This window comes from Strigops habroptila, chromosome Z (assembly GCF_004027225.2).
Source record: "Strigops habroptila isolate Jane chromosome Z, bStrHab1.2.pri, whole genome shotgun sequence".
NCBI lineage: Eukaryota > Metazoa > Chordata > Aves > Psittaciformes > Psittacidae > Strigops > Strigops habroptila.
Window position 1 is genome coordinate 18,488,813 of NC_044302.2, and position 24,592 is coordinate 18,513,404.

Consider the following 24,592-nt stretch of genomic DNA (forward strand, 5'->3'; position numbering starts at 1 on the left):
AAGACACTCCTATTTCTATCCTCCTTCTCCCCCTCCCTCCACATGGAACCCACACTCATCAGCAGACAGGCTCTGAGCATCAATCCACACACCAGGGAAACCAAAGCAGCATACCCACTGAAAAGTGTTTGCAGATTGATGGTGAAGGACTGGAGAAGCCCATCCTGCACAGCCTGGATGTGAACCCATATGCAGTGTACAGTGTGCCACAATCCCCCTCTCTCCTTTTGCACCACATGTCAAGTTCAAATAAATTACCCCAGGAACCTGCTTTTTAGGATGTATCTTTTAGATGTGCAGCAGAGGGTATATCACAAAACCAGCTACAAGCAGCATGTGAGGCAGTAGGACTACCAGGTCACTTTTTATTAAAGGACACAGCAGCAGATGTGTATTGCACAAATAGCCCAATTAACATACCCAAAATTGTGGACATTTTCTTTGAAAGGAACAAATTTTGTGCATGAAACTGTGTAAATGGACAGAAAATGCTAGTATATGTTTAACAATTTACTCTCTATTTAATCTTAGTTTAGATCCGCAAAATGTTTTCTTTTAAAGCTGCTATCCATCATAAACCACAACAACGTTATAGGTGAAAACGCCAAACGGAAATATAAAACATCACTGAGAACTATAGATCTTGTACGTTGGATTTTGTGGCAAGAATGGTCCACAAAACTCATTCTGAATGTCCTCATAAGATCCTTTTTATAGCAGGCTATGAATCATCACATGGTATCTTTAAATGGATGATCAATATTATATTTTCCCATAAAACGTTTGGTTTGAAATCTGATTTTAAGTGCATTAGAGTTCTTGTGCACTGAACGAGTGAGTGTCATAATAAATTATCATCAAATATGAAAGAAATATAGCTTAGATTAATTGCCATATTTATTTATGAGTCTATAAAATACATTGTGAAAGTCCTGGCACATTTTTGGGATACCAGCTTGAACTTTCAAGAAAGTTAAAAGCATTAAACGAGACTGAAAGTAGATTTATTATTAGAATGTTTTTAATTGCAGTTTCAACCAGACACAGGTATTAGAATGGCTGTGCCCTTAATGGCCATGTCTCATGTGTTTTTTCTTTAAAAATGATATACTTTCCATATTTTTATTGATTTTATAAGATTTATTGTAGATTAGTGCTGCTTGTGTGTGAAAGCACAAGTGGTCTCAGCTTCCCCAGAGTAGCGGCTACAGGTGGCCCATCACTGCAGCAGCTCCTCCCCAGTGTCTCCCCAGCATCGGCACTGCCTGAAGCATCAAGGCAAGACCAGAGAAAAACCTCAGTTACCTGAAGGAGACCAGCAGAAGGGTCCTCAGCGAACTTCCCAGCAGGTCCTGTTCGGCTCTCATTTCTACAAATGCAAAAGGGAGTTAATTCAGTAAGGATTTGGAGGGGGAGTCAAGCTGAGACCCTTCCTTACTCAGACATTAACAAAGAGGCTCAAGTACAACTGATTTGGTGGGCCTGGGACCAACTGCCTTAAGTATTTGCTGGGTTTGCAGTAAGTTATAAGCTCTCTGTGTTTCCAATGTACAACAAACACAACTAGATTTTTGTAAATTACAAATTAAAGTAAACAAGGAAGCGGTTCTGATCTCCATGTTTAATAGGACACGTAAGTTGTGATAATTCTTGGAAAATAAGGCACTATTGAATGGAAGCAGCAGGCTAATTAAAAAATAGAACCTGGAAATTACAGCAAGCAGACTAGGTAATGGAATATAGCTGTCACTCACTGCCACAGAACAGAAATGACAAACTATACCTAAGGTGATATTAAATTAAAACCCTTCAGCTTGGCAGCCAAATAATTCCTGCACACCAGCTGCACATCCGCTGATATAAAGGTCATGGAAGCACAGCCAGTGCTTGGTGGTTAATGGAACCTGGTGAGCCCAGTATCCTCCCCAAGCTGTGGCATAACAGCAAGGCCTTGTCAAAACAAACAAACAAACAAACAAACAAACCCCTTAAAAATTTCACTGGAAACTGAATGCAGGGAGGGTCAGACTGGGACAGAGCTGTGCTGCTGCCTCGGCCCTCCCACTGTAAGTTCCCCGTATCTCAGCAAAGCACAAACAACTCCTCAGGGGTGAAGTTCTCTCCAGTTTTGTGTAGACATATCTTCACCAGATGAACTCACACTTTACAGAACAATCTACAGAGAACCCTACAAAAGCTGGAACAGAAGTACTGGATTACCCTGACATAGAGCACTCTTACAAAAGAAGTATTTCCTCATTAGCCAAGTACAGTTTCAGAAGCCGGGTTTATTGATGGCCCCAGATGCAAGGGAAAACCTTACCCAGGAGCATGAGGAAGATCCACATGCAGCTTCCACCCGCTTGGCCAGCTCCAGGCACAGAATGGTCCAGATTGAAGCCCCAGGTCCAGCCATCCTCCAACTCCAGGAACACTCAAGCCAAACATTTTACAGCCATCTCCTAAAACTTAATCAGAGCAAACACAGTGATGATCTGAGATTCAGCAAATCCATGGGTCATTATAACAGTGATGATGGGTACCAAGTGGAGTTGCCAGTCCTTGGAGAAGACGCAGGAAGATGAGGTGGCACGGTAAGGCCATCACAGAGGATTGTTAGGAAAAAGCAGCTCACTGTGAGGTGAAGAAGTCCATGCAAAAGTGGTGCTTAGGGATCCCTGCAAATGGTATTATTACCCTCATGTGTCTCTTGCTTAATTTCCTGTTGAAATTTTAAATGCCTCTTGATTAGCCAGCCATCTAAACTTCTAAACATGTAAACATTGCTTCTACAGAAGCAATGGAAAGGCCCACCCATGTATTTCTTTCACTTTGTACATATCAAAACCCAAGTGAAAGTGGATTAACTCCTACATACCTAACTCTCCAGAAATCCACCGACCTCTTTTTTTGAGGTCCTTCTCAGAAGACAAGTGCCCCAAGGCAATCACAGTTATTCTTGACTTGTTTCAAAAATGATCTAAAACCTGAATCTATGTTCAGTTTAGCCTTCAGCTGACAAGGTACCACATGTTACCTCGGCAATTATACCTTACCCCCTAAATCAGGGTATGTCCCACGCTGTGCTGGGCCAATTCTCCCCTCTGTCCCAAAGACAGTTCTTTCTATTTTCTGTTTGTATGTTAAGCAATTAAAATGCTTTGTCTTCAACAAGATATTAATATTAATATTGTCCTAATTTGTTTCATCTTTTTCTGCCTCTCATGCAGAAATCAGTCTTGACAATAGCCACTGAGATAAGGACAGTAACCATCAAGCTCCACAATAAGCCATCATATACACTATTTTAGTTTGTCAAAACAATTAGTGGTCATTTTGGCTTTATTCAGTTAAATCTGCAGTGACTGATCAGTATAAATTATGTATTAGGCTGCCCAGCTGTACTTGTTTATTCATGCATGGACTTGAAGAATTTTCATTTTCTCAGTACAAAAAAGCAACAGCCAAAAAGTCCCCCTGCACTCTAAAATATAAAGACACTTTCTTCTCAGCCCCACTTCTGCTCCATGGTTTTGAAGCCGCTTTCTTCTTACCAAGCTTATTTCAATTAACCTATTACTGCTTCTGCAGTTATCGGCAGCCGCATTTGCAGTGGCGGGAAGCACGTACTGTTACTTTTACCCCTTGCAATTAACTCCTGAGCAAAGCAGTATCGGAGCTAAACCAAATTATGCTGATTTTAAAAGGATCAAAAATCACATTGTAGGCTGCATTTGAACTCCTGCCTTGCTTGAGGAGGAACTGCTAGCAGGAATGCTTACAGTTAAGCCTCACACTCCTCTCTTTCAAGAACAAAAGTTTGTGAATCAAGAGAGCTTGTTTTCCATTTTTGCTTGTGTTTATAGGCACAGAGTCCTCGCTGGGATGCCCAGGAGAAGGCAATGTATGCCGGGGGGGATTATACACTTGTATAGAGGGAGAGAGATGACACAGATTTAGATAAAGGAAAGCAAAATCTGCAGTGACCATATACAGCATCAGTCACATTTCTCCACAACGCAGTGGGTGAGCAGAATGGAAATCTGGCTGTGGAAGCCTTTTCCCTGAGATAAAAAGAATGCGAATCGCACACTCCTTCCCCAGAGCTGCCTCCCTCAGGCCAGGTTCAAGAACCTGGAAACAGAAGGTTTGTGCCAATATTTACAAATCACAGAAAGATATTCTGGCAACTCCGACACGGTGAGTGCAGTTGTTCAGTGGCAGAGTGACAGGGTGAATGGTGGCAGGGCTCACAAGAACACAAAAAGCCAGAGTCTGCATCATCCCGAAGAGCTGGGGAGCAAGGCAGAACTTGTATTCGTTAATGGGAACGCCAGTTAATATCCCAGGTTGTGAGAGCAACTAAAAGGGCCGCCTGTGTGGCTCTTGGGCATGTATAGAACAAAGTATGCTACAGAAACATCTGCGCAGGGCAGAGAAGTGTAAGTGGAGAGAGCTGGGTGGCAAAAGGCCGTCTCTCAAAGCCAGGCTCAGCTACAACGTACCTGATAGGTAACAGATCTGCTTTCAAACTGATTGCACACAACAAAGATTGCATTGATCTGCATTATGTCTGTTACAGAAGTGCTTTTGCAGTGAATTCTACCTCGGTTTTGGTGGCCACTGTGCTTGGCACACGGGTGAGGAGTGCGAGGGCCCCATATGCAACATGCTCACGTGCATGGGGTGCCAACAACTGCTCCCATGGGCTCTGGGCACAGCAGGACATGCACACAGCTACTCTTGTTGCTCCCTTAATTCAGCAAATAACGTAATAAGTGTTCTGGTGAAAAGACTTGAATTTTGCTGAATTAAGTGCTTTAGAACAAGTGGTTTTATTACTTTATAATTAGCATAATTTCCCCCATAGGGATTCTTGCAATTAAATAATTAGCAGTAATGTTACCCAAAGGTGTTCTTTAATGAATTTCTTAAGGTACTGCCCCCGTTAACGAAAGCTGAAAGGGCTTGGTTTCACACCGCCCGAGCGCTCCCTCCTTTCGCCAGCCCACAGGATGTTAGAGGAGGTTGTCGCCCTTTACGCCGGGCCAGGCCGCTCGCCCCGGCGGGGCGGGCACACCGCGGCCGCCTCGCTGCCCTTCTCGCCCCGACGGCGCGGCGGAGGAGCCGCGGCAGGGGGGGCGCCCCGCTCGTTCCCTGCTCCGCCAAGGGCCGCGCACTCCCGGTCCGCCCCTCGCCAGCACCCTCGAGGGCAGCACCTCGGGCCAGGCCGGACCGCGCCGGGGCCCCGCTCACCGCTCGCGGCTCGGCAGCGCCACCCGTCGGGGAGCGGGGCGGCGGCGGAGCGGGGTCGCTACGGCGGGGCCGGGCACCGGCACTGCCGACCCCAAGAGCCGCCGGAACGAGGAAAGTTGTTGTTTTCTTTTTTTCTTTTTTAATTGGCGCTGGCGGGACATCGCGCCCTGCCCGGCCCGGGAGCCCCCACAGCCGGGGAGGTGGGGGGAAAGGAAATCCCCATTTACCTCCCGGGGATCTCGCCTCAAAGGCAACTTTGCGCTATGTAAGTCGCTGGCTAAACAAGGGCATTTCCATTCGTTAATTGATGCAACTACGCCGTAGCGGTAATGGGCAGGCCGGGGTGAAAGCAGGCAACCATCCATCACCTCCCCACCGACCCACCGCGGCCCCGCCCCGCCTCTCCCGGTGGGACCGGTTCGGATGTAGCGGAGGAAGGGACTCCCCGCTCCGCAGTCGTCAGGGTCGGAAGCTGCGGGCTGTCCCCGGCCGGCTCCCGGCCCCAGCCGCTGCCCGCGCAGGCAGCGCACCCCGTGCGCGCCGAGGTCCGACCCCGCTCCCACGGCTCTGGGCGGTCGGAAAAGGAGGAGGGAGAACCGGGAGGGAGCACGGCCAGCCGGATCCACCGTAAAAACAGAGCCAGGCCCCGCGGGTGGGAGCCGGGGCAGCACCTGCCCCAGCCCTGAGCCCTGGGAGCGCCCCGCACGGCCGCGACCTCCGCTCCTCCTGCCTGCAGCGGAGGGGTGCACGGCGGGAGGAGGGGAGCGCGCTCCCCCCCGCTTCTGTATCATTTATTCCCCCTGAGACAAATGCGGATTGTGTTTAAAATAGAGAAAAAGGAAGGGAAAAAACCGCCCGGCCCCTGCCTGCGCCGTGCCCCGCAGCGCAGCGCCCCAACAACACGGAACAAGTGTTGCGGGCGCTGCCCGCTCCTGCCCGCCGCTGCCTGCTCTGTCGGCAGGGCCGTGACGTCACCCCGCTCCTCGCCCACCGAGGAACGCTAAAGACCTATAGAGCAGAAAATAATACAACAAGCAAGCTCCGTATCTTGCAAGTCCTACGTGATTTTCACCCCCTCTTGGAAAAAACCCCTTTGCGCTTAAACTCTCTATACATGTGGGGTGGCTTTTCAAAGTCCCTCTATACAAACATATTTATTAGTAGCGATGGGGAGCGGGGGGTAGCCTAGTTTTTTAACCCAGGCACCCCCTTCCCGCTCAGATGTCTGGCTGCTTTTCTTAAGTGCAACCATCTATAACTGGGGGGGGGGGAAGCCATACGTGGAAATGTGTGTGTGAGAAGGTGCATCTTGAAGCGGGGTTTAGTTACAATCGATCTTGGGGGGGAAATATTGCCTATGGTCCAAAAATAAGGAGCGACTATGTCCTTCTCCCAGTTCGGATACCCCTACAGCACCACTTCACAGGTAAGGCGAGTGAGCAGCACTCACTTTTGTTTAGATTCTGCTGCTGCTGTCCAGATGTCTTGTTCCCCCTCCCTTTTTTTTCTTCCCTTTCCCTTAGAGTCTTTTTTTAAAACGGCACATCTGGAGCCTTTTTTTTTTAAATGTGCGTGTGTGTTTATGTCTCGTTTGTGTTGTGTTAGGCTTAAACAAATAACTCGCCGTGTGCACAGCAAAGGCGTTTAGGAAACCTGTGCTTCCCCCTTCCCCTCCCTCCACCGTTCACTTTTAAGTGCAACAAACAAATAAATAACATCAATCCCGGCTGGGGCCGCTCTCCGAGCCGCGGCCGCGGAGGGTGAGCGGGCAGAGGGACCGCCGCTCCGCCTGCTCTCCCCCGCGGATCCGCGCTGTGCCGTCCCCTCCACCCTACCTCCCCGATCGGTCCTTTCCCTGGGTTTTGTTGGGAGGTTTTTTTTCCCCCGTACGATTTCCGAAGGACATCTCCCGCACACCCCCACCCAGGCCCCCTGCGTTAACCAAGTCGTCGCTATAGGTACCTCGAGTCACCATTTATTTGGGTAGAATTATTTATACACCGTAATCACTGCAAGATGTGCCTCCCGCGCTTGGGAAGTTAGCTGTCCCCTTGAACTTATTGAAATCAAATGCCTTCGATTGCGTTAGCTGACCTTTACTGCTTTGTCTGTTGTCAAGTTAACTGTAATCGCAACTTCTTGCCTTTAAATCAACGCGAACGGACCGAGCGGGACGGGAAAGAAGGAGCCGCACGGATGTTTTGCCATTCTCGAAAGCAGTTATTTTCTTAAAGTTTTGCCTGCTTGATTAATCGTGCGCCCTTCCCAAGGGCTCTCGCGTCCCATTCCGTTTATTTCCCGGTTTCTATAGTTAGTTGCCTCAGTCCGGGTTTCCTACCCCCCTTCTCACCCTCTCCGCACACATATAGACGCACACGCTCCTCGAGTCCCCGCGATGGGGCTGCCCCGACAGTCACTTGGCACCGTCCCGCTCTCTGCTCTGCTCCCCGCAGTTCTTCGTGTCCGCCAGCCCCAGCACGACCTGTTGCGAGGCTGCACCCCGCTCCGCTCCGGATGCCTCCCCGGCGCCGGCCTCCGCCTCCCTCTGCTGCGCCCCATACGAGAGCCGGCTGCTGCCGCCGGGCCGCGCCGAGCTCAATGCGGCGCTGGGCATGTACGGTGCCCCGATAACCGCCGGCCAGGGCTACGGCAGCTACCTGCCCTACGGCACCGAGCCCGCCGCGCTCTACTCCGCGCTGGTGAGTGTCCGCCCGCCGCGGATGGGGATGGGGAGGAGGGCAAGAGGCGGCAAACTTCTCGGTCAGCAGTCGGTGGAGGGCCGGCGGGTGTCCGAAGGGCGCGAGCTGACGGGACTTGGCTGCCGCGGCCACCCGGGGCGGCGGGGGGCCGGGGCTCCCGTCCTGCTCGACGCCGAACTCTGCCGCTTCCCTTGCAGAACCCCCAGTATGAAATCAAGGACGGTGCCGGCACGTTGCACTCGGGAATCGCGCAGCACGCTGCCTACTACTCTTACGATCATTCCTTCGGGCAGTACCAGTACGACAGGTAAAGCCCCTTTGATCAGCGGCCGACCGCGTTAGCATCGCCCTGCGAGGCACCGTCCGACATCAAACGTTGCCGGAGGGGGAGGAGGGAGCTCCGACCTGACAAACCCGAGGCGCCCCGGGAGCACCAGTCAGTTAAAATCACACCTCGGAGCGGTGGAGGGCGGGCAGGCCCACACCGGCCTGCGGCCGGGCCGGGCCGGGCCGGGCCGGGCCGGGGGACTCATGCCGCGCTCTGCCGGCTCCCCCTTCCTAACCTTCTCCCGGCAGGTATGGGACAGTGGATTTCAGTGGCTCGGCCAGACGCAAAAACGCAACGCGGGAGACGACGAGCACCCTCAAGACCTGGCTGTACGAGCACCGGAAAAACCCCTACCCTACCAAAGGAGAGAAAATCATGCTAGCCATCATCACCAAAATGACCTTGACCCAAGTGTCCACTTGGTTTGCTAACGCCAGACGAAGGCTCAAGAAAGAAAACAAAATGACCTGGTCTCCCAAGAACAAAGCGGGGGAAGAGAGGAAAGAACCAACCCCGCGAGAAGAGGAGGAGTACGGCGCGGAGGGCGAAGGCAGAGGTAGGCAGGAGAGGCCAGACGGGCGCCTCGAGGTAGCTCGAAGAGGCGGCCGATCTCGAGGCTCCCCAACTTCCCGCACCCGCACTAACGCCCTGCCGCCCCTCATCCCCACTGTGTGCCCAAGCAGAGCAGAAAAGCTGCAAAGAGGACAAGGAGCTGCGGTTCAGCGACCTGGAGGAGGAGGAGGAGGAGGAGGAAGAGGAAGAGGAGGAGGCGGGGAAGCCGGAGAAGGGCCGGGCCAGCTCCCTGCAGGAAGCCCCCAGCCTCGGCGCGGCGCTGCCCGAGGCTCCGAGGAGCGACTGCAGCCTGCCCGGCTACTTCCGCGCCCTCCCTTGCGCCAAGGCCCCCGCCGCAGAATTCGCACCCCCCGCCCTATCCGGCCCGCCACCGCCCTATGCTCCCGCAGAGAAACCGCGCATCTGGTCGCTGGCGCGCACCGCCGGGGCCAGCGCGGCGCGCAGGGGCAGCCCCGAGGGCGTCGGCGCGGCGGGGGAGCAACCCCTGCCCGCCAAGGCCTTCCGGAGCTCCGCTTTCAATCTGCAGCCGCTCCCGCGGAGCTGCGCGTCCCACCGCGGCCTGGGGGAGCCATGCCAGTACGCGGCGGCGGGCGAAGGTACCCGCGGCGGCGGGGACGGGCGGGACCGCGGGCCGGGCCGGGACACAGGGCGCGGCGTGAGCCCACCTTCGGCTGACAACCCCCCTGTAATCGCCTCGGGCCCGGCGCGGCCGCGGCGTTAAGCCGGGCCCAGGTGTCAGGCGGGCGCAGGTCCGTGGCTCCCCGGCGGTGGAGAAGCCGAGGCCTCGCCGCTGGAGGCGAGCGGGCAGGGGAGGGCGGCGGGGCCGAGCCGGGCCCACCGCGAGCCGCTTGTGTCTGTGCAGGCTTCGGGCGGGGCGCTAAGGGCGGCCCGGGAGGCGCCGAGCTGGGCGGGCCGTGCCTGGACAGGCTGCGGACAGCGTTCCGGCCGGTGCTGCGGCGGTGAGGTAGGTGATGGGCCGGCGGCGGGGCCGACCCCACACCAAGCGCCAGCTCGCCCGCGAAGCACCGGGGGCACCCTTCTGCCCTACTCCCGGCGGCGTCGACCCCGGAGAGGGCCGGCGGGACCGCCGGGGAAATGCTCATCACCGCTTCTCCCTCCCGCAGGGCCGCCCGCCCTTTCTTGAGCGCTGGTGACGGGGCTCTGCCTGCAGCGAGGTTATCGGCTTGGCACAACGAAAGCAAGCTCTCCCCGGCCCGGCGGCGACCTCTCCGGCCACAGGCCCGCGGCTCTGCCATCGCCGGGACACGGCCCCGCTGCTCACTAGGGGCCGGGGGGCGGCGGGCGGAGCGGTTCCCCGTGGGACCGGTCCCCCGCCGCCGCCCGTTCGTTCAACACCCCCAGAAACACCTCTGCCACAACAGTAACAAAAAGACTAATCTCCCTTTGTTCCCCACGTCGTGGTTTGTTTCTCCTTCTTCCGGTTCCCCCCGCTCAAGGCACGGTTGCCCGTGGCCGCTCCACGCCATCCCGTGGAGAGAAGAGCGGCACAGGTCACGCCGAGCGGTTCCTTTCCTGTGGCTGTAAGTATATAGCGGTGGAAGTATTTTCAGAGTCCCCAATTAACACAGGTGAACTGACCGCCGTGAAGCCGCCCTGTGACCCCGGGAGTGCTTCAACTAGGAGCGGCCCCGGGCACCCCCGGGCACCAGAGCAGGATGTTGTTAGTGGGTCAGCGCTGTTGGTCAGTCAAAAGAGCAGTGCTGCAGTTTACAGGACAGATGAGAAAGGGAAACCGTATCTCCGCATTATTTCTGTTTAATTAAAAGTGTCATCAAACACTTTGTATTCAGACTAATAAACCAAGCAGGGATGAGGAAAGAATGTTTCTTTGTTCCTGTCTCTAGAAGCAGTGGCAATAATTTAAATTAATAACTGTGGTAATTAAGAGGTCATCTATAGATCAACCCGATACCTGCTATTTCCGAGTTCACCGGGGTCAACATTTACATTAAGTCACTTGTGGTCAATAGAGTCCAATGAATTCTGCTTTAATAAATCAGGGAAATCAATCTTGAATATTGAGAAGACTTCTGTATGTTTACCAAAGCTACCAAGACAAGTGGGGCTGGGAGTCCTCGGTTTGCGACCGGAGAAGCAGCTCATAGGGGAAAGGAGAAGCAGCAGGTCCACGTTGGGAGAGGTGTCGGGGGCCAACCTGGGCTATGGAGAGGAATGGAGCAGTCACGGGCTGAGGGCGACCTGTCAAAGGCGACGAACTGTGGGGTTTTGCAGAGGCCAAGGCGTGAAAAGGTCCGGCCGGGAGCGGGACAGGGGTCGGGAGCGGGACAGGTCCGGCCGGGAGCGTCGCCACAGCCGGCTGCCTCGGGGCTTTCCCGCGGCCAAAGCACTCCTGGGCAAAGCAGCGGTGCAGGAGCCGCAGTTTGTTGCAGTGACCTGCAGCTTACAGTAGGGGAAATTAAGCTGCGAAAAGAAAACATTATTTCAAGTCGGATTTGAAGGATTAAGGCTTGTAATAAAGAGTATTAGGCCCTTTCGAAGGGTTCTTGCAAGGCGACTTCTCCGCCCCTCCTCTCCCACCGGAGGGGACAGGTATGATCTGCCCTGGGAAGAACGCGCAGGTTCCTCACGCGTGTCCGCAGCGGCCGGGCCCGTCCCCGCTGTGTCCCGGCCGCCTTTGCGCAGCCAGCGGGGGAGCGACCCGCGTCCATCTTGTCCACCGGCTTTGGAAGAGGCTCCCCGGGGAGGCAGCGCTGCAGCGGACCCTGCGCTGCCCACGGGACACGAAACCTTTGCGGGCCCGGGGGGCAGAGCTGCCTGCCCTGCCCGGCCGCGGCACCCCCAGCGGTGGGTAAATAGCCGGGTGCGGGCTCTGGGGTCTTCTTAAGGCAGGCACGAAGGTAACCTCCAGGAGTCTTAAGACTTCTTTCATTTTTACTCCCCTTTTATTAAAGGTCAAGCGAGAGAGCTGGAGATTATCCCGCCTGCCCAGGACTCCCCTGCAATCTGTCACGCCGGTAAAATATGTATCGCAAATCTCTCCAAATATAATCTCCAGGAATCATATTCCGAATACTGTTTTGATTAAAAACCAGAGAGGGGATTGATGGAAAAGTAATACTGGGAGAGAAGCCTGCGAGCGCCCAGACACAAAACTAAAATAACGGGCTCGCCCGTGTGTACACAGGACAAATTCAGCGTCTCCAACGCCACGGTAAACACACTTTAACCGTCTTCTGGCCGGGTTCTGCTGCGAGCTGGGCTTTCCAATGCCGCTGAGCTCGGGCTGTCCGCCGGGCCGGGGACCACTGTCTGGCGGGGAACTCGGCGTCTGCTCCCGGGGCGGCGCAGGGAGATGTGCCCGGCCGGGCTGGGGAAGCACCGAGCGACGGTGCGAGCTCCCCGCACTCCTCGCCCTCAGCCCGCCCCTGGCGAGGCACAGCCAGAGGCGCAAGGCAGAGATCCCAGAGCAGAGAAACGGCCGGAAAGCAGCATTCACCCCGCCGCCCCATTCCGTGATGAAGGGCCGGGGCTACCCCTTTCCCGCCGCCCGCATCGCCCCCCAATTAGCACCGCAGCAGCGGGGTCCGACGCGGCGGTGATGGGAAGTTTCTAAGCGGGAGTGCCGTGCCCGTGGCCCGCGCCGGGGCGGCGGGGCTTCGCACACACACCCCACTGCGCCCACTCAAAGGCAGCGCGGCCACGGGGCCGCCGCCGCGCTCCCTAATGAACTTTTGGCAAAGACAGTTACGGGCTCGGCGGGGGCAGGAGGCCGCGATGAAAAGGCGGCTTTGTGCGGCAGAGACGGCGCGGCTCCCCGGGCATTTCGGCCCTTCCTGCGGCCCCGCGGTGACGCCCCGGCCGGCCGCGCTCCCCGCGGGGGCAGCGGCCCCGGCCCCCGGGCGGCGTAGAGACGGGCTGGTGCCGGCAACGAGCCTCGCGGAGGCCGGTTTATCAGCCGGACTCACGGAGCAGCGACGCGGCCCCAGAAGCGGAAGGCAGCGATAACGGGGATCCCTACCCACCCCCACCCCGTCGGAAGGGTTCCTGCCCCGCTTCCCTCCCCTGCATGAGCTGGGAGGATGAGCTGCTGCAGCGGGGTCCTGCTGTAGCGTTGGTGCATTCAGCAGCCTGACCACCGAGCTGGCTAAATCTGGTTAAATACACGCGGCAGACAAGTGAAATGGGGTGTTTCGGGAGCCTTCAGTCGCAGCTGGGCGGAGAGGAGGAGTGGAAGCGCTGGGCAATAACCATCCTTCACCTCCTGTCCCACAATCCCGGCACCAGTTCTGTCCTCCACCCCTGGTCCTCGGTGACCCGCTGCCAGCACCTCACTCCCTCCCAGTCCCGCGGGCGGCACAAAACACTCGATGCTCCCCTCAGGAGCGCCTGGGCCATTCGGACTCATGATGAGGAGGTTTGGACGACACAAGGAAGCACACAGATCGGTGCTTCCCAGCCTTCTGAAGCACAACCCTCCTTTCAGGAGCACAGCAGAGTGGACACCTTACGTTACTCCTGCAGCAGCAGCACATGAGAAGAGTGGCCCTGACTCTGAAAATGTCTAGGGCCCCTCACCCCTAGCTGGCTGGTCCTGTAGTGTCTCCCAAACAAATATTCTGACCCCTACAAACAGATTTCCCATCCCACATTAAAGGGCTGATTTTTACTGGCTTTGCAGCAGCAACCCCCTTGGAGATCCCTCTTCAAAGGTGGCTACAGCAGAAACTTTAGCATTATGGGTGTGTCGAGGTTATGGAGCAATGGATTGGAGCAAGAAATTCAACATCATCTCAAAAACTGCCCAAGCAGCTCTCTGGCCAGGTGTCATTTTAGGATCAAAGCATCTGTTAGGAGACAATCATTTTTGCCATCGTATTGCCTTTTTTTTTTTTTTTTTTTTTTTACCTACTCTTCATCTGAAAATAAATTACAGGCCAGAACAGGTGGATAACATTCTGGAATGATTTAATGATTTATTTAATCTGGATTCTCTTTCAATCTACTTAGCAGAATAAATACTTTTTTTTTTTTTAGCCTGAATCCAAAAGCTGTGCTTTTCATCTAAAGAAGAGAAAATACCCTAATACACTGCTATGCTGCTGTCAAGGTGTTCTCACCGCTGTTAGTAACCCAGAGGTACTGTTTGCCCAGCTGAAGGGCCTGAGGGGGAAATCTCAAGAAAACAGAGCAGAGGATTTGCATTTTCTCTTCTTCCTTGCTGTCTTCCTAGTGCTTTAGATGTTCTCTGCCCTTCTTGGGACAGTGCCAGGGTAGTACACTAACTGACTGTAGCATTCAGTTGCTACCTCTTAAATCTCAGTATGTGCAGGTTTAAGAACTCAGACCACTGCTCTCTGGCTTTCCCTCTCATTAGGATCGCCTTATGTACCCCTGACTGGGAAAGCAAGCAGGGCTGTGGAACTTAGGCAGACTCACAGACTTCTGCTGCAGACACCTATGAATCCACTGATGAGAAATGAGGCCAGGAGCAATTCCAGGGACATTCACCAACGCCGGCACCCCATTCCTCAGTGAGCACACCCTAACACAAGACTGTCCTTCATGAGCAGACACAGTTTTGCTAAAGAGGGGTTATCAAAATCATTGCCCATTTACTCAGGTGTGAATTTCTGAGGTTTAGTTTCAGCTGGAATGAGATATTTTATGGGAGAGATACTCCCAGGACCATAACTCCCCACTCAGCTGGGTTTGGTGCTCTGGTTACATTGGAGTGGTACCACAAACACACAGATAAAATGCTTTTAGACATACGGGAAGGTTACAGCATATTGGAGGGGCTGTGGTTACCACTGCCAGGATGTTTATAACTCTTGTGCCTGTCCTCTTTAGCTTAATGGACTAAATTAAGGTAAACAGGTCTTAAACTTGCTTTACATCCATCAGGCTCAGTATGTGCACAGCAGAGCCATACTTTGGGGGTTTGTTTTGGTTTTGACTCAGCACAGCTCTAAGTGTGAGTTTGTTACTGGACGAGACCCAAGTTCAGGACAAAGTACCAGCTCATTCATGGAGAGGTACGTGTGGAAGAATTCCTGCGTTACCAGACAAGGCATCCAGGTTGGTGCACCTGCCATCCAGACTGCCTGGGGTGGCAGAGAAGGGACTTGGTGCCATCAGGCTGCTCACGTTTTCTCTACACAGACCACATGAGGCACAATGTTAAGTAATAGGTTAGGTGCACAAGGACAGCTCCAAGTCAGCAGCCTGTCGGGATTCATGCTTCCCAGTTAAATCTTTTTTGTCTAACCATGTGCTTCACAGCTCTGCAGCACCAGCTGTGATTTATCCTGGGGAAGTCTGAAAACCTGCTCAACATCCACAGCTGGTACAAGAACAAGTGCTCCACGTACTGCAGGAGGGTAACTCACTGCTAGCAGCACTCAGACCTTCCTGATAATACCCTTTTGCAGTGTGCACAGTAGCAGACCTTTCCTGGAGCTCAATACTGCATGTAAAGCATGAGTGTCCCTGAGGGTGCAGCTGTGGAGCAGCTGCCCAGAGGGAAAAGTGGGTCATTCGTTCCACCCTCAGGACCACAGGACAAACAAAGCTCTTTTGAGAAGTATCACTGGCAGCAGAGCTGTGATCATATTAAGAATGGACACTTCTGCTGCAGCAGTGTATCAGCAGCAACTACCCTGCTAGCCCATGATCCCAAACCAGCAGCAGCTAAGGCAGGACAGCTGATATTCCCTTCAGTAATAAGTACCCAAGCGAAACAGAAGCAGAAATAACTGCTCCTCTGAGATGTGGTATCATCCCTGGCCGGGTCCCATAGCCTGACTGCTACATAACCACCACCACCACACTGCTTTGTATTTGTGAGATCTCTCCTTTCCATGTAGAGGGCGCTAATTCTGAAATGGCCCAAAGCCTCTTGGGGAGTGAGGAGGTGAATGAAGGAGTCTCCATGAATCACTGAAGCAGGAAGAAAAGACATGAACAGCCCACACTGCTAAGAAACTAAATGTCGAAATTCTCCTGTAGTAGTAGTTCTGCTCTCCCGCCATCTCCTTGGTGTTTATTTGCCTGTTCCCTCCCAAAGAAAGGCCATAAGCACAGCAGAGTAACCCCATTGTCACAGTAGACAGTGGTACCACTGACTTTCAGCTCCTTTACACTGACATTACTACTTTGACTTCAGCAACTTCAGTATCAGTAAAGTGTTTCTGTGATGTTACCATTTAAAAGAAGGAATGGGATGCAGCAACCACATCAGCAGGTTCCTACTAAGCAGGTGTTTCTGCACTGAACCCTGACACACCACAACTTCTGTGACCCTAGGATGCGAAGCAGTGGCACACTGCAGTACACAGATCAACAGGACCACGTAAACCAACAGTGTGAAAATCTCCACTAACTGTGCTATAAAAACAAGCACCAGCACAACTGAAAGCAGAAGGTCTCTCATCTGCAGGGTCAGTTCCTTCCGCTCCTTTCACTGCTGCCTCTTCCTTTGAGGCCCCAGCAGCGACCCCTCTTGCTCGCCCCGAGACAGGAGCCCCAGCGAAGGGACGTGTTCGTTGCAGACAGAGGTGCTTCCTCCTCGATCCACCTGAGCTCTTTCTTCTAAGGGTTACGCAACCAGGGGCATCCCATAGACCTCTCCACAAACGTCTGTCTGCTCAAGAGCTCCGCAGCATTTATGACCAGTGCTGAGCATCAAGTACGATTTTTAAATCTCTAGCTGATATTGCACAGAGATACAGAAAGCTAAAGACTTACACAAACAGCACAATTACGGAAAGGTAGAAAACAACAGTAGGTAAAAGTTAACACCCATCAGGACAACATAATGTCTATAGAGAGAAATAATTTCTTAAAACACATGTTAAATTACTGATTTTTCTATCAGATACTCCTATGTTACGTATTTCTGTGAACCTCCAGCATTCAGAGTAATGTAGATAAGGCAGTAACAGCAGTTTTAGCTGAGGGAAAGGTACCGTTTACAGACAGGACTTCCAATTTCCAATTTCTCACCACCTGTCAGAGTAGAGCTGATACACCTTTTGCTTCCATTTCATTGTACCCTTACTGAGTGCAGCTCAGTGAGACGCTATACTCAGGGGCACATCTGCCCATCAAGGATTACAATTTACCTGTAGAAAAATCAATTGCCAGTAAAACTCTTCATGCATCCTCCAGAATTCAGAAATGAAACATACATTACCCTTCTCCCTGAACTTTCCCATAAAATATTGGCTTACTCAGTATTCTGTGGCAGGAAATTAATAAAATTTGTCCTAGTTCCTCTCAATTACAGCAATAATATAACCTAATTTTCTCTTCATACACATTTAAAACTCAGGCTACAAACATAATACATGGTATTCCGTAAATGAAGCAGATGTAATTACAGTGTCGGAGTCTGACAGACAATTGTACCTAGAGCACAACTCCAAAAGAGAGTAACAAAGATGGTCTCTAGGTTGCTTTTCACCCCAAATCCTGAGGCTAGCCGGCCGCTGCACCGCCTCCAGCTCCACTCAACATGGCATTAAGATTGATCTAACTCCCAAAGGCTCATAAATATAATTTTATAAAGGCTGAGGACAACCAGGACCCAACAGTGACCCAATGATCCCCACTTCTTTGTAGAACTACTTGCTCTCTTTAGGCAGAGGTGCCCAAGTGTCAAGCTGAAGGCTTTCTGGAGCATGATGCGGTGCTTACTGCTCACTGCCCCCTTCACTGCTGTCAGGTCAGGCCGACACAGCCAGTAAATCAAACCTGTAAGAGTGATTACAAAATTAGCCTTACTCAAATAAAATTCAGAATTGAATTATTAGTTATGCAATTCAGTGCACTACAGTTTTTTTGCACTGTAGTTTCCTAAGCTCCACTGACATGCAGTGCTCTGGCCTCCTGGGAAAAGTAGTGGGTTTTTCCTTGACTACTGTATGGATGTCACCTGAGCTGCAGCGCAAAGACGTAAATTTCAGGTCTGTGTTTTTGCTTATGGCAGCCCAAACAGCCTGGTCATAACTGCGGCAGTCTGTGAAGGGATCCTGAACACGGTGTGTCGCATGGTCTGTTCCCACAGCCTCTTGCCAGAGAACACTCTGAGCACACTATTTGTTTTCAGAACGTGCTGGGTTTTGTTCTGCAGCATAAAACTTTCAGCCTGATTTCTTGTGGAAACAAAGCTCCTATAATCACTGTGGAAAACACAAACATCTGCCCACCATTGCATAGGAGCGGCATGTTGGTTTCTTTCTACTCCTACACGCAATTGCTATGACTGATCACACAAGTCACAGCAGTGATGTGTGCTAGTGAAAACACAACCCAAAAGACATTTTTACACAAGCTTGCGATGTGCAGTAAAGGTGGGGAAGTACACTTTAAAGGACTAAAATGATTTTTCAACAATAATTAATTGAGATAGAAAGTAGGAGAAGGACAGAGGTGAGCAAGAAATGAAGTTCCCCCCCCCAAAACTAGAAGGTATAATGAAATCTCTGCTAGAGCTCACTCGCTTTCTTTCAGCCTTCCAGCCAGGCACACTGACATATATATAAAGCTCCGCTAGTGATGGTTATTAGTCCAAAGCCTGGATCACAACTTTAGCCTATATAAAGTGGAGTGAAAATCTAGATATTTTCCTTCATAAGATGTCAAGAGAAGCTAGCATGACCTGATGAATTCCCTGCTATGGCTCACAGCAGGTTAAATTGCATGCTGGCAGCTCTAAGCCCAGTCTAAAGAAAGCAGCACTACACAGAGGTCCTGCTTGGTACATTGCAAAGGATATGAGTTGTTTGCTCTGAGGTATGGTTTCAAGAGAGCTGTTTGGGTTTAGAAGCAATATACAGGTTTATTATATTGATAAATTACACATTTTTCCTGCTTGACTTGTTGGGAACTGAGTGACCTGGCAGCAAAACTGACTCAGTATTGCCACTTAACTCTTACTAATGTCTTTTTCATTCACCTTCTATTTGCATAAATGAGAAACAGAAAGAACCCCCTATTCCCTAAGAGAATCACATGGGATTCCCTGAGGAAGGTTGATGAATGTTGCAGACACACATCTCTCCAGGGCCCAACCCGGGGACAAATTCTGCTCCCCACTCTCACAGACCCCTGCTCAGTGATGCTGTGGAGCTGTCATGCTGGCAGGGTTAGCTCAGGCACAGATTTGACACTTTAACATGTCAAGTTTATGGGGAGGAACAAGTGAGAAAATATTACATTTTAATTTTGGTAATTAACCTTTCAAAAAACATGGGACCTATAAATATATAGTTATAAACCCAAATATGTAACTATAAACGTAAATCTGTACCTGTGCCTAAAAAAAGGCATTTTTATAAATTCAAAGAACTATGAAGCTTTATTATGATGGAAGGGTCAAGAGCAATTATTTCTAAAAGAAAAACCAGAAAGACTGCAAGCACATATCACAGGCTTGCAGCTTGGGGGTTTGTATCACTGTTGTAATATTCCACAGCTGCATTTCACTTTCCACATTTAAAATAAAATAATAGTTAAAGGAAAAAAAAAAAAACCACAAAAAATACCAATCAACCAACCAACCAAAACTGAGGACCATTTTTTTGTTGCTTAGTTTCACAAGGAAAAACCACAGTGAATGTATTAACATGAGCTTCACATAAGTGAGACTTTCACTAGGAGGGGAGTTTGCCAGGGTCAACCCAAAATCTTCAGAGACTCTTTCTTAGAAATCTGATCACCATCATAAAATTCTGGTAGTTGACCCTGAATTCTCCAAAATTGAAGACCTTCCATATTCAGATCCATGGTACTCACTCCCATCTTTGCAGAAAAATCTTGTGCAGTAAAATGGAGGATGAAGACAAGAGATTAATTCCTAGTAATCTTCAAGATCCATATTTTCCTGTTCTGTGCACTCTGCAGTAGTGTTATATATATACACTTCTGTTTAATTTTATCAGACAGTTCCAAAGTCTTAAAAGAAATTATAAGTGCCTTCATAATTCATAGGATTTTTCCCCCATAAGGCGTTTCTGTTCCTTTTGTTTATGTTTTGGGAGGAAACATCAATAGTACAAAGAAATGGTGCTGCACAAAAAAGCCTACCCCAAAAGAGCTGCTGCAGAACAACAAAAGAAATGAGCAGAGTAGAAAGCTCTGCAAGGGGATCCCCAGTGGAAAGAAGTGAATGGAGTTTTACACACACACGGACTCTTACATTTTTTGATAACCAGAAATCTCGTCTTTTACCGCTTCTTTCAATTCAAGTCCTCTCATCTAGGAATCCTCTCTTCAGTTTATACCAGCATTTGCAGCAAGCTTATTGTTTTCCTTTCCTGATCCTAGAAGTGGGATGCAGGGAAGGTGGACTCTACCAGCACTGCAGTCCTTGAGTTCAGAAGCTCACCTGGTTTAAAAACCAAACCAGGATTTGAAAAACCAACCCCAAAGCTTGTGCATGTCTTCCCATGACATTAGCTTTGTCCTGACGCGTTTCTCTATGTGCGTCACATACTTGTGGAACAGATGAGTAAAAAGCATTGTGACCTATAAAACCAGCAGAAGATGGGAGGAAAATAACTTGCATTTACATTCAGATTTATAAAAAAATTAGTATTTATGGATAAACCAGGAATGGAAGAGACTGGACCAGTACAGACATTTTGGCTGTTTATAACTCCTTGAAAAATCTGCAGTGAGATGAAAAAGATTCAGAAGACAAGACACCAATCATGTCAGGCGCCGGTCTACCAAGGGGAATGAAACAAGTGGACCCTTTGCTCACCCTCACTATTTTTGTCCTAAAAAATAAACCCAAGACCCCACAAACCACTGTTTGATGTGGAACATATTTCCTACTCATCACAAGCAGTCTGACACACACCTGAACAGTCACAAACTGCATATCCCTGGTGGACAGACCCCCTGGGCTCAGAGGTGTCTCCAGGAATTCCTACCAGTGAGACAGTCTGTCCCACCGTACTGAGAACCAGGAGCTGTCTCCTCCACAGCAGCAGATTGTCCTGGCAACCCACCAGCTCTCAGTCTCTCCCACGTAAAATCCCTCCTAATAAATCTCCAAGTGAGAAAAAGCAGCCACCCTACAGCAGAGCACCATGACTAGGATACCAGCAGAATTCCAGGCTCCTATTTTGGAAGAAGTCTTGAAAGATTAAAGAGCACAAACACCAACCCTCTCCATACAGCCTGAGCACAAAAGAGCTGGAGAATATGGCTCACTTCAGCCTGCACTGCAGCAAGGAGATAGATAGGATTTTGTGTAGTTTGGCTTGGTAACACCAAAGAGACATCACAGCTGCAGAAGGGTTCAGCATTAACTATATAAGCCCACCCATGATGTGGGCAGCTTCACCCTGTAGCCGTCCTTTTGCTGTTTCCATCACTTTTGTTGCTAAGTGGACTGGATTAAAGCAACACAGATGTGCTGCACACCACCGAGTGCTGCATGGATGGCTCCTTGAAGGGCAGGATGAGTTCAACTGAACTGAAAAGGAGAACGGAGGTAGCACAGTGCATCACAGCCAGGTACTAGAGCAAATCTTGACAGGCCAGAGAGAAAGAAGGAAAATGTGAACAATAAGGAACACATTTGAACAGAGGAGTAATTAAGCACTAGATCAGATGATCAAAGGATATGGTATATTCTCCATTTCTCAACACCTCCAAATCAAGACCAGGTGTCTTTGTAGAGGACATATTCCAGCAGTTCCATCCAGCTGCCAGAGCATCATCTGGCCCATGATGTATACAAGGAGCAGAAGCAGAGAATCTGCCTGTCCTTCCTTGCCTTGAAATACTCATAAAGCAACATTATCAGCCCTCTTTGGGAAATCAACTTTCCTTAATCCCAAGGTATATACTTTTTAGAATTCTGGGGGGATTTAGGGTTATTTTTTACCCGTCATTCAGGGACCTGCATGCATATTATAAAAAAGCAGCACTCCACACTCATATGACTTAAGTAAAGATTACTCTAGAGGGCAAATATTGCCGAGTAGTTTCCATTTCAACCTGTGTGTGCAGTTTGATGGACATTTTTGCAAGTATTGTAGCAAAAGCAAATAAATGGCAGGAATATCTGTGGAAACAGTGGTGCTCAAGCACATAATGAAAAACCTGAAGGAAAGCAGGTTTTGATGGCATACTTTTGCCTATTAGCCCTGGAGTCATATTTAGCCATGCACAGAAGGAAAAACACAAAGATCTAACCCGATTGTTTACTGCTCAGACGTCAGCCTATTAAAATCCCCCTTGTTGCTACAGCAGTAGTACATATTTACAGGGATTGTGACTGATTTTGATCAGCCATACCAAGCCATGCCTCAACCCATTTCATACTGATTAGAGTCTGGTCATATTTTAAGTGTCTATGAAATTATGCAAATGGAATCTGTACCAGAAAATCAGATTGCCAGATAATTGACCATTAATCTTTGATAAAAGTTTAAAAAAATTAAAGCAATCAGAAATCAGCTTAGCGTACAGTCTCTTGGGCCTTATTTTGGTCTAGTAAGTCTGTACACTAAGCTGATTTCTGATTGCTTTAAGTTGTAAAAATTGCTTTTTAACCCACGGATATCAATGAGATTGCACCTGGTGTAAGTCAGGGCTGAATTTGATCCACTGTGTGCTTTAATCACAGTATATTTTTGTTAAAACCCAGTATTTGTGTGGATCTGTGGATACTGATTTGTTCAAGCGCACGATAATCTCCCCTTAAGCCCGTCAGAATACAGCAGGTTAATAATGCTGTAAGTAGAATCCAATTTATTCATAAAACACCGGAACGCTTTAACCAAACTGTTCTTTTGTGGTGAGCCCCCTCCTGCCTGGTTGCGGCAGACAAAGGCTCCTGCCGCAGACAGTGGGAAAGGGGCAGGATAACAATAGCAAGGTGTCTGTCATGCTGTCCATCCGTCTGTCTGCCCATTGGGCAGGCAGTTCCCTCTCCATCCACTGTTTCGCACAACCAAAGGCACCGCTGTGCCCTATCCTGCAGTCCATGGTACCTGCCTTGGGATCTAACTACAGCTCCACGTCCATAACTGTTATTTTGATAAGTGCTCTAATGTTTTTGGTGGCAGCAGGAAAGCATAATCCTGTGACAACATTCCAGCCCATTAACATTATCTTTTAATTAGCATATACAGCACTTGCTGGGTGTTTATTGGAATTCAGTAAGCACAGGCTGTAAAACTTCCTCTCCTCTGTGACCAAGTAAATAAAAATCTCCCATGCTTTCAGGGGAGTTAGTTAGATTTGCTTTGCACAGACTTAAGAAAAGCAAAGCATTTTCTATTTAAAGACTCCCTGTGCAAACTGCTACAGCCCATGAACTTTGGGAAACCCTCCACCTGCTTGTGATCCCTCCTTTACTATCTATAGGAGCCCTTGCCAGGAATCAACAGCCGTATCGTATTTGGTGTCTCCTCAGCACAGGGCAGAGATGATCTTACAGCCAAGGGCACTATAGTCCAAGTAAGAAAAGGAAGACAGAACGGCAGAGACAGACATCAGCCCTAACAAGGAAAGAATGAAACCATACTGGTCAAAATGACGGAACTACCACCATAAAGGGATTCAAGTCAATGGAGACACCCAGGTTACCTCTGACTAAATTATCAAGAGGGTGGTTTATTATGGAACTTTGATTTTTCATTAAACTGGATTTTAAGGCATTAACCAAATGTGTGCACAATCCTGTCCTGCCCATTCCTATGCAGGGCCAGAGAGCTGCTCACAGGCTCGGGGCTCATCCCAGTCTTGTGCCCCCACCCTCCTCCCTTTTCTCATGAGTCTGAAAATGGCCACACAACAGAGAGGGTCATTGCTCACTTCTTCAGGCTATTTACTATTGCCAAGCCACAAGATAATTCTAGAGCTCCCCCCTGCAATCCTGCCCAAAGCTGGCAGTATTGCAGCCACCTGTGCCCCCACCCTCAAAGAGCAGGTACCCGGTCTGCAGTTATCCTTGCAAACACATGAGCACACTGCTGCTTGTGGCCCTTCTGTTGTCCCTGAGGAGGGGAAAACCAACCAACCTGCAACATAGGCTGTGGATTCATCCAAAATTAAAAGCTTTAGATAAAATTACTGGTTAAGATAATCAATAAATTGAACAGACTACTGGGAAGGACGTCCATCATTCAGTGTGCTCTAGGATTCCTAGAAAATAAACCACCCAGCATGCAGTGAAAATATATACCCAAAATCTTTGCCCTGCATTACAGAGGTGGGCAATCCAGATGCTCATAACATTTTCTCACAGGATAATGCAGTTACTTTGCTGATGTGATGAAAGTTTTGAAAAAAACAGAAGTCCAATCACCTTCAACAACCAGAGATGTTGCAGTAATGAAGTTTGCCACAAGCTGGTAGGGGTCCAAATGTTATAATACTGTTGCTATAGCTATACCCACACTATCACACCTATTCAGCATGGGTAAACACAGTAACCAGTGAGCAACAAAAACTCCATGAAGTTGCACTTGGGATGAGCAATCTAAAATTTTAAGACACACTTGTGTAAATCATTTGAGCTACTGTACACCAGCAGCAGCTTTGAGAAAGATACTTTTTTGTGTGCTTGAAAGTAAAAAGAGAGCAGGGGCCCTGATTACTTGTTATCACAAAGCAGCTCAGTGACTCCTTGGCGTACCAGCCTCCCCAGCAAACCCCTCAGCAATGGAGGAGCAGCTGCTGGGAATGGTGTCTGGAGAGACACAGCACATGATGGGCCCCAGTGCTGGGC

The 24,592-nt window shown here is 50.0% G+C and overlaps 1 protein-coding gene across 1 annotated transcript; it reads left to right on the forward strand.

Moving 5' to 3' along the window:
* Window positions 1–6,400: 6,400 nt before the first annotated feature.
* Window positions 6,401–10,893, forward strand: IRX6 (iroquois homeobox 6). Its single transcript, XM_030470416.1, has 6 exons — window positions 6,401–6,682; window positions 7,710–7,955; window positions 8,153–8,262; window positions 8,532–8,839; window positions 8,967–9,820; window positions 9,981–10,893. The coding sequence occupies exons 1-5, from the start codon at window positions 6,638–6,640 to the stop codon at window positions 9,575–9,577; spliced, it is 1,320 nt and encodes a 439-aa protein (XP_030326276.1). The 5' UTR covers window positions 6,401–6,637; the 3' UTR covers window positions 9,578–9,820; window positions 9,981–10,893.
* The last annotated feature ends 13,699 nt before the right edge of the window (window positions 10,894–24,592 follow it).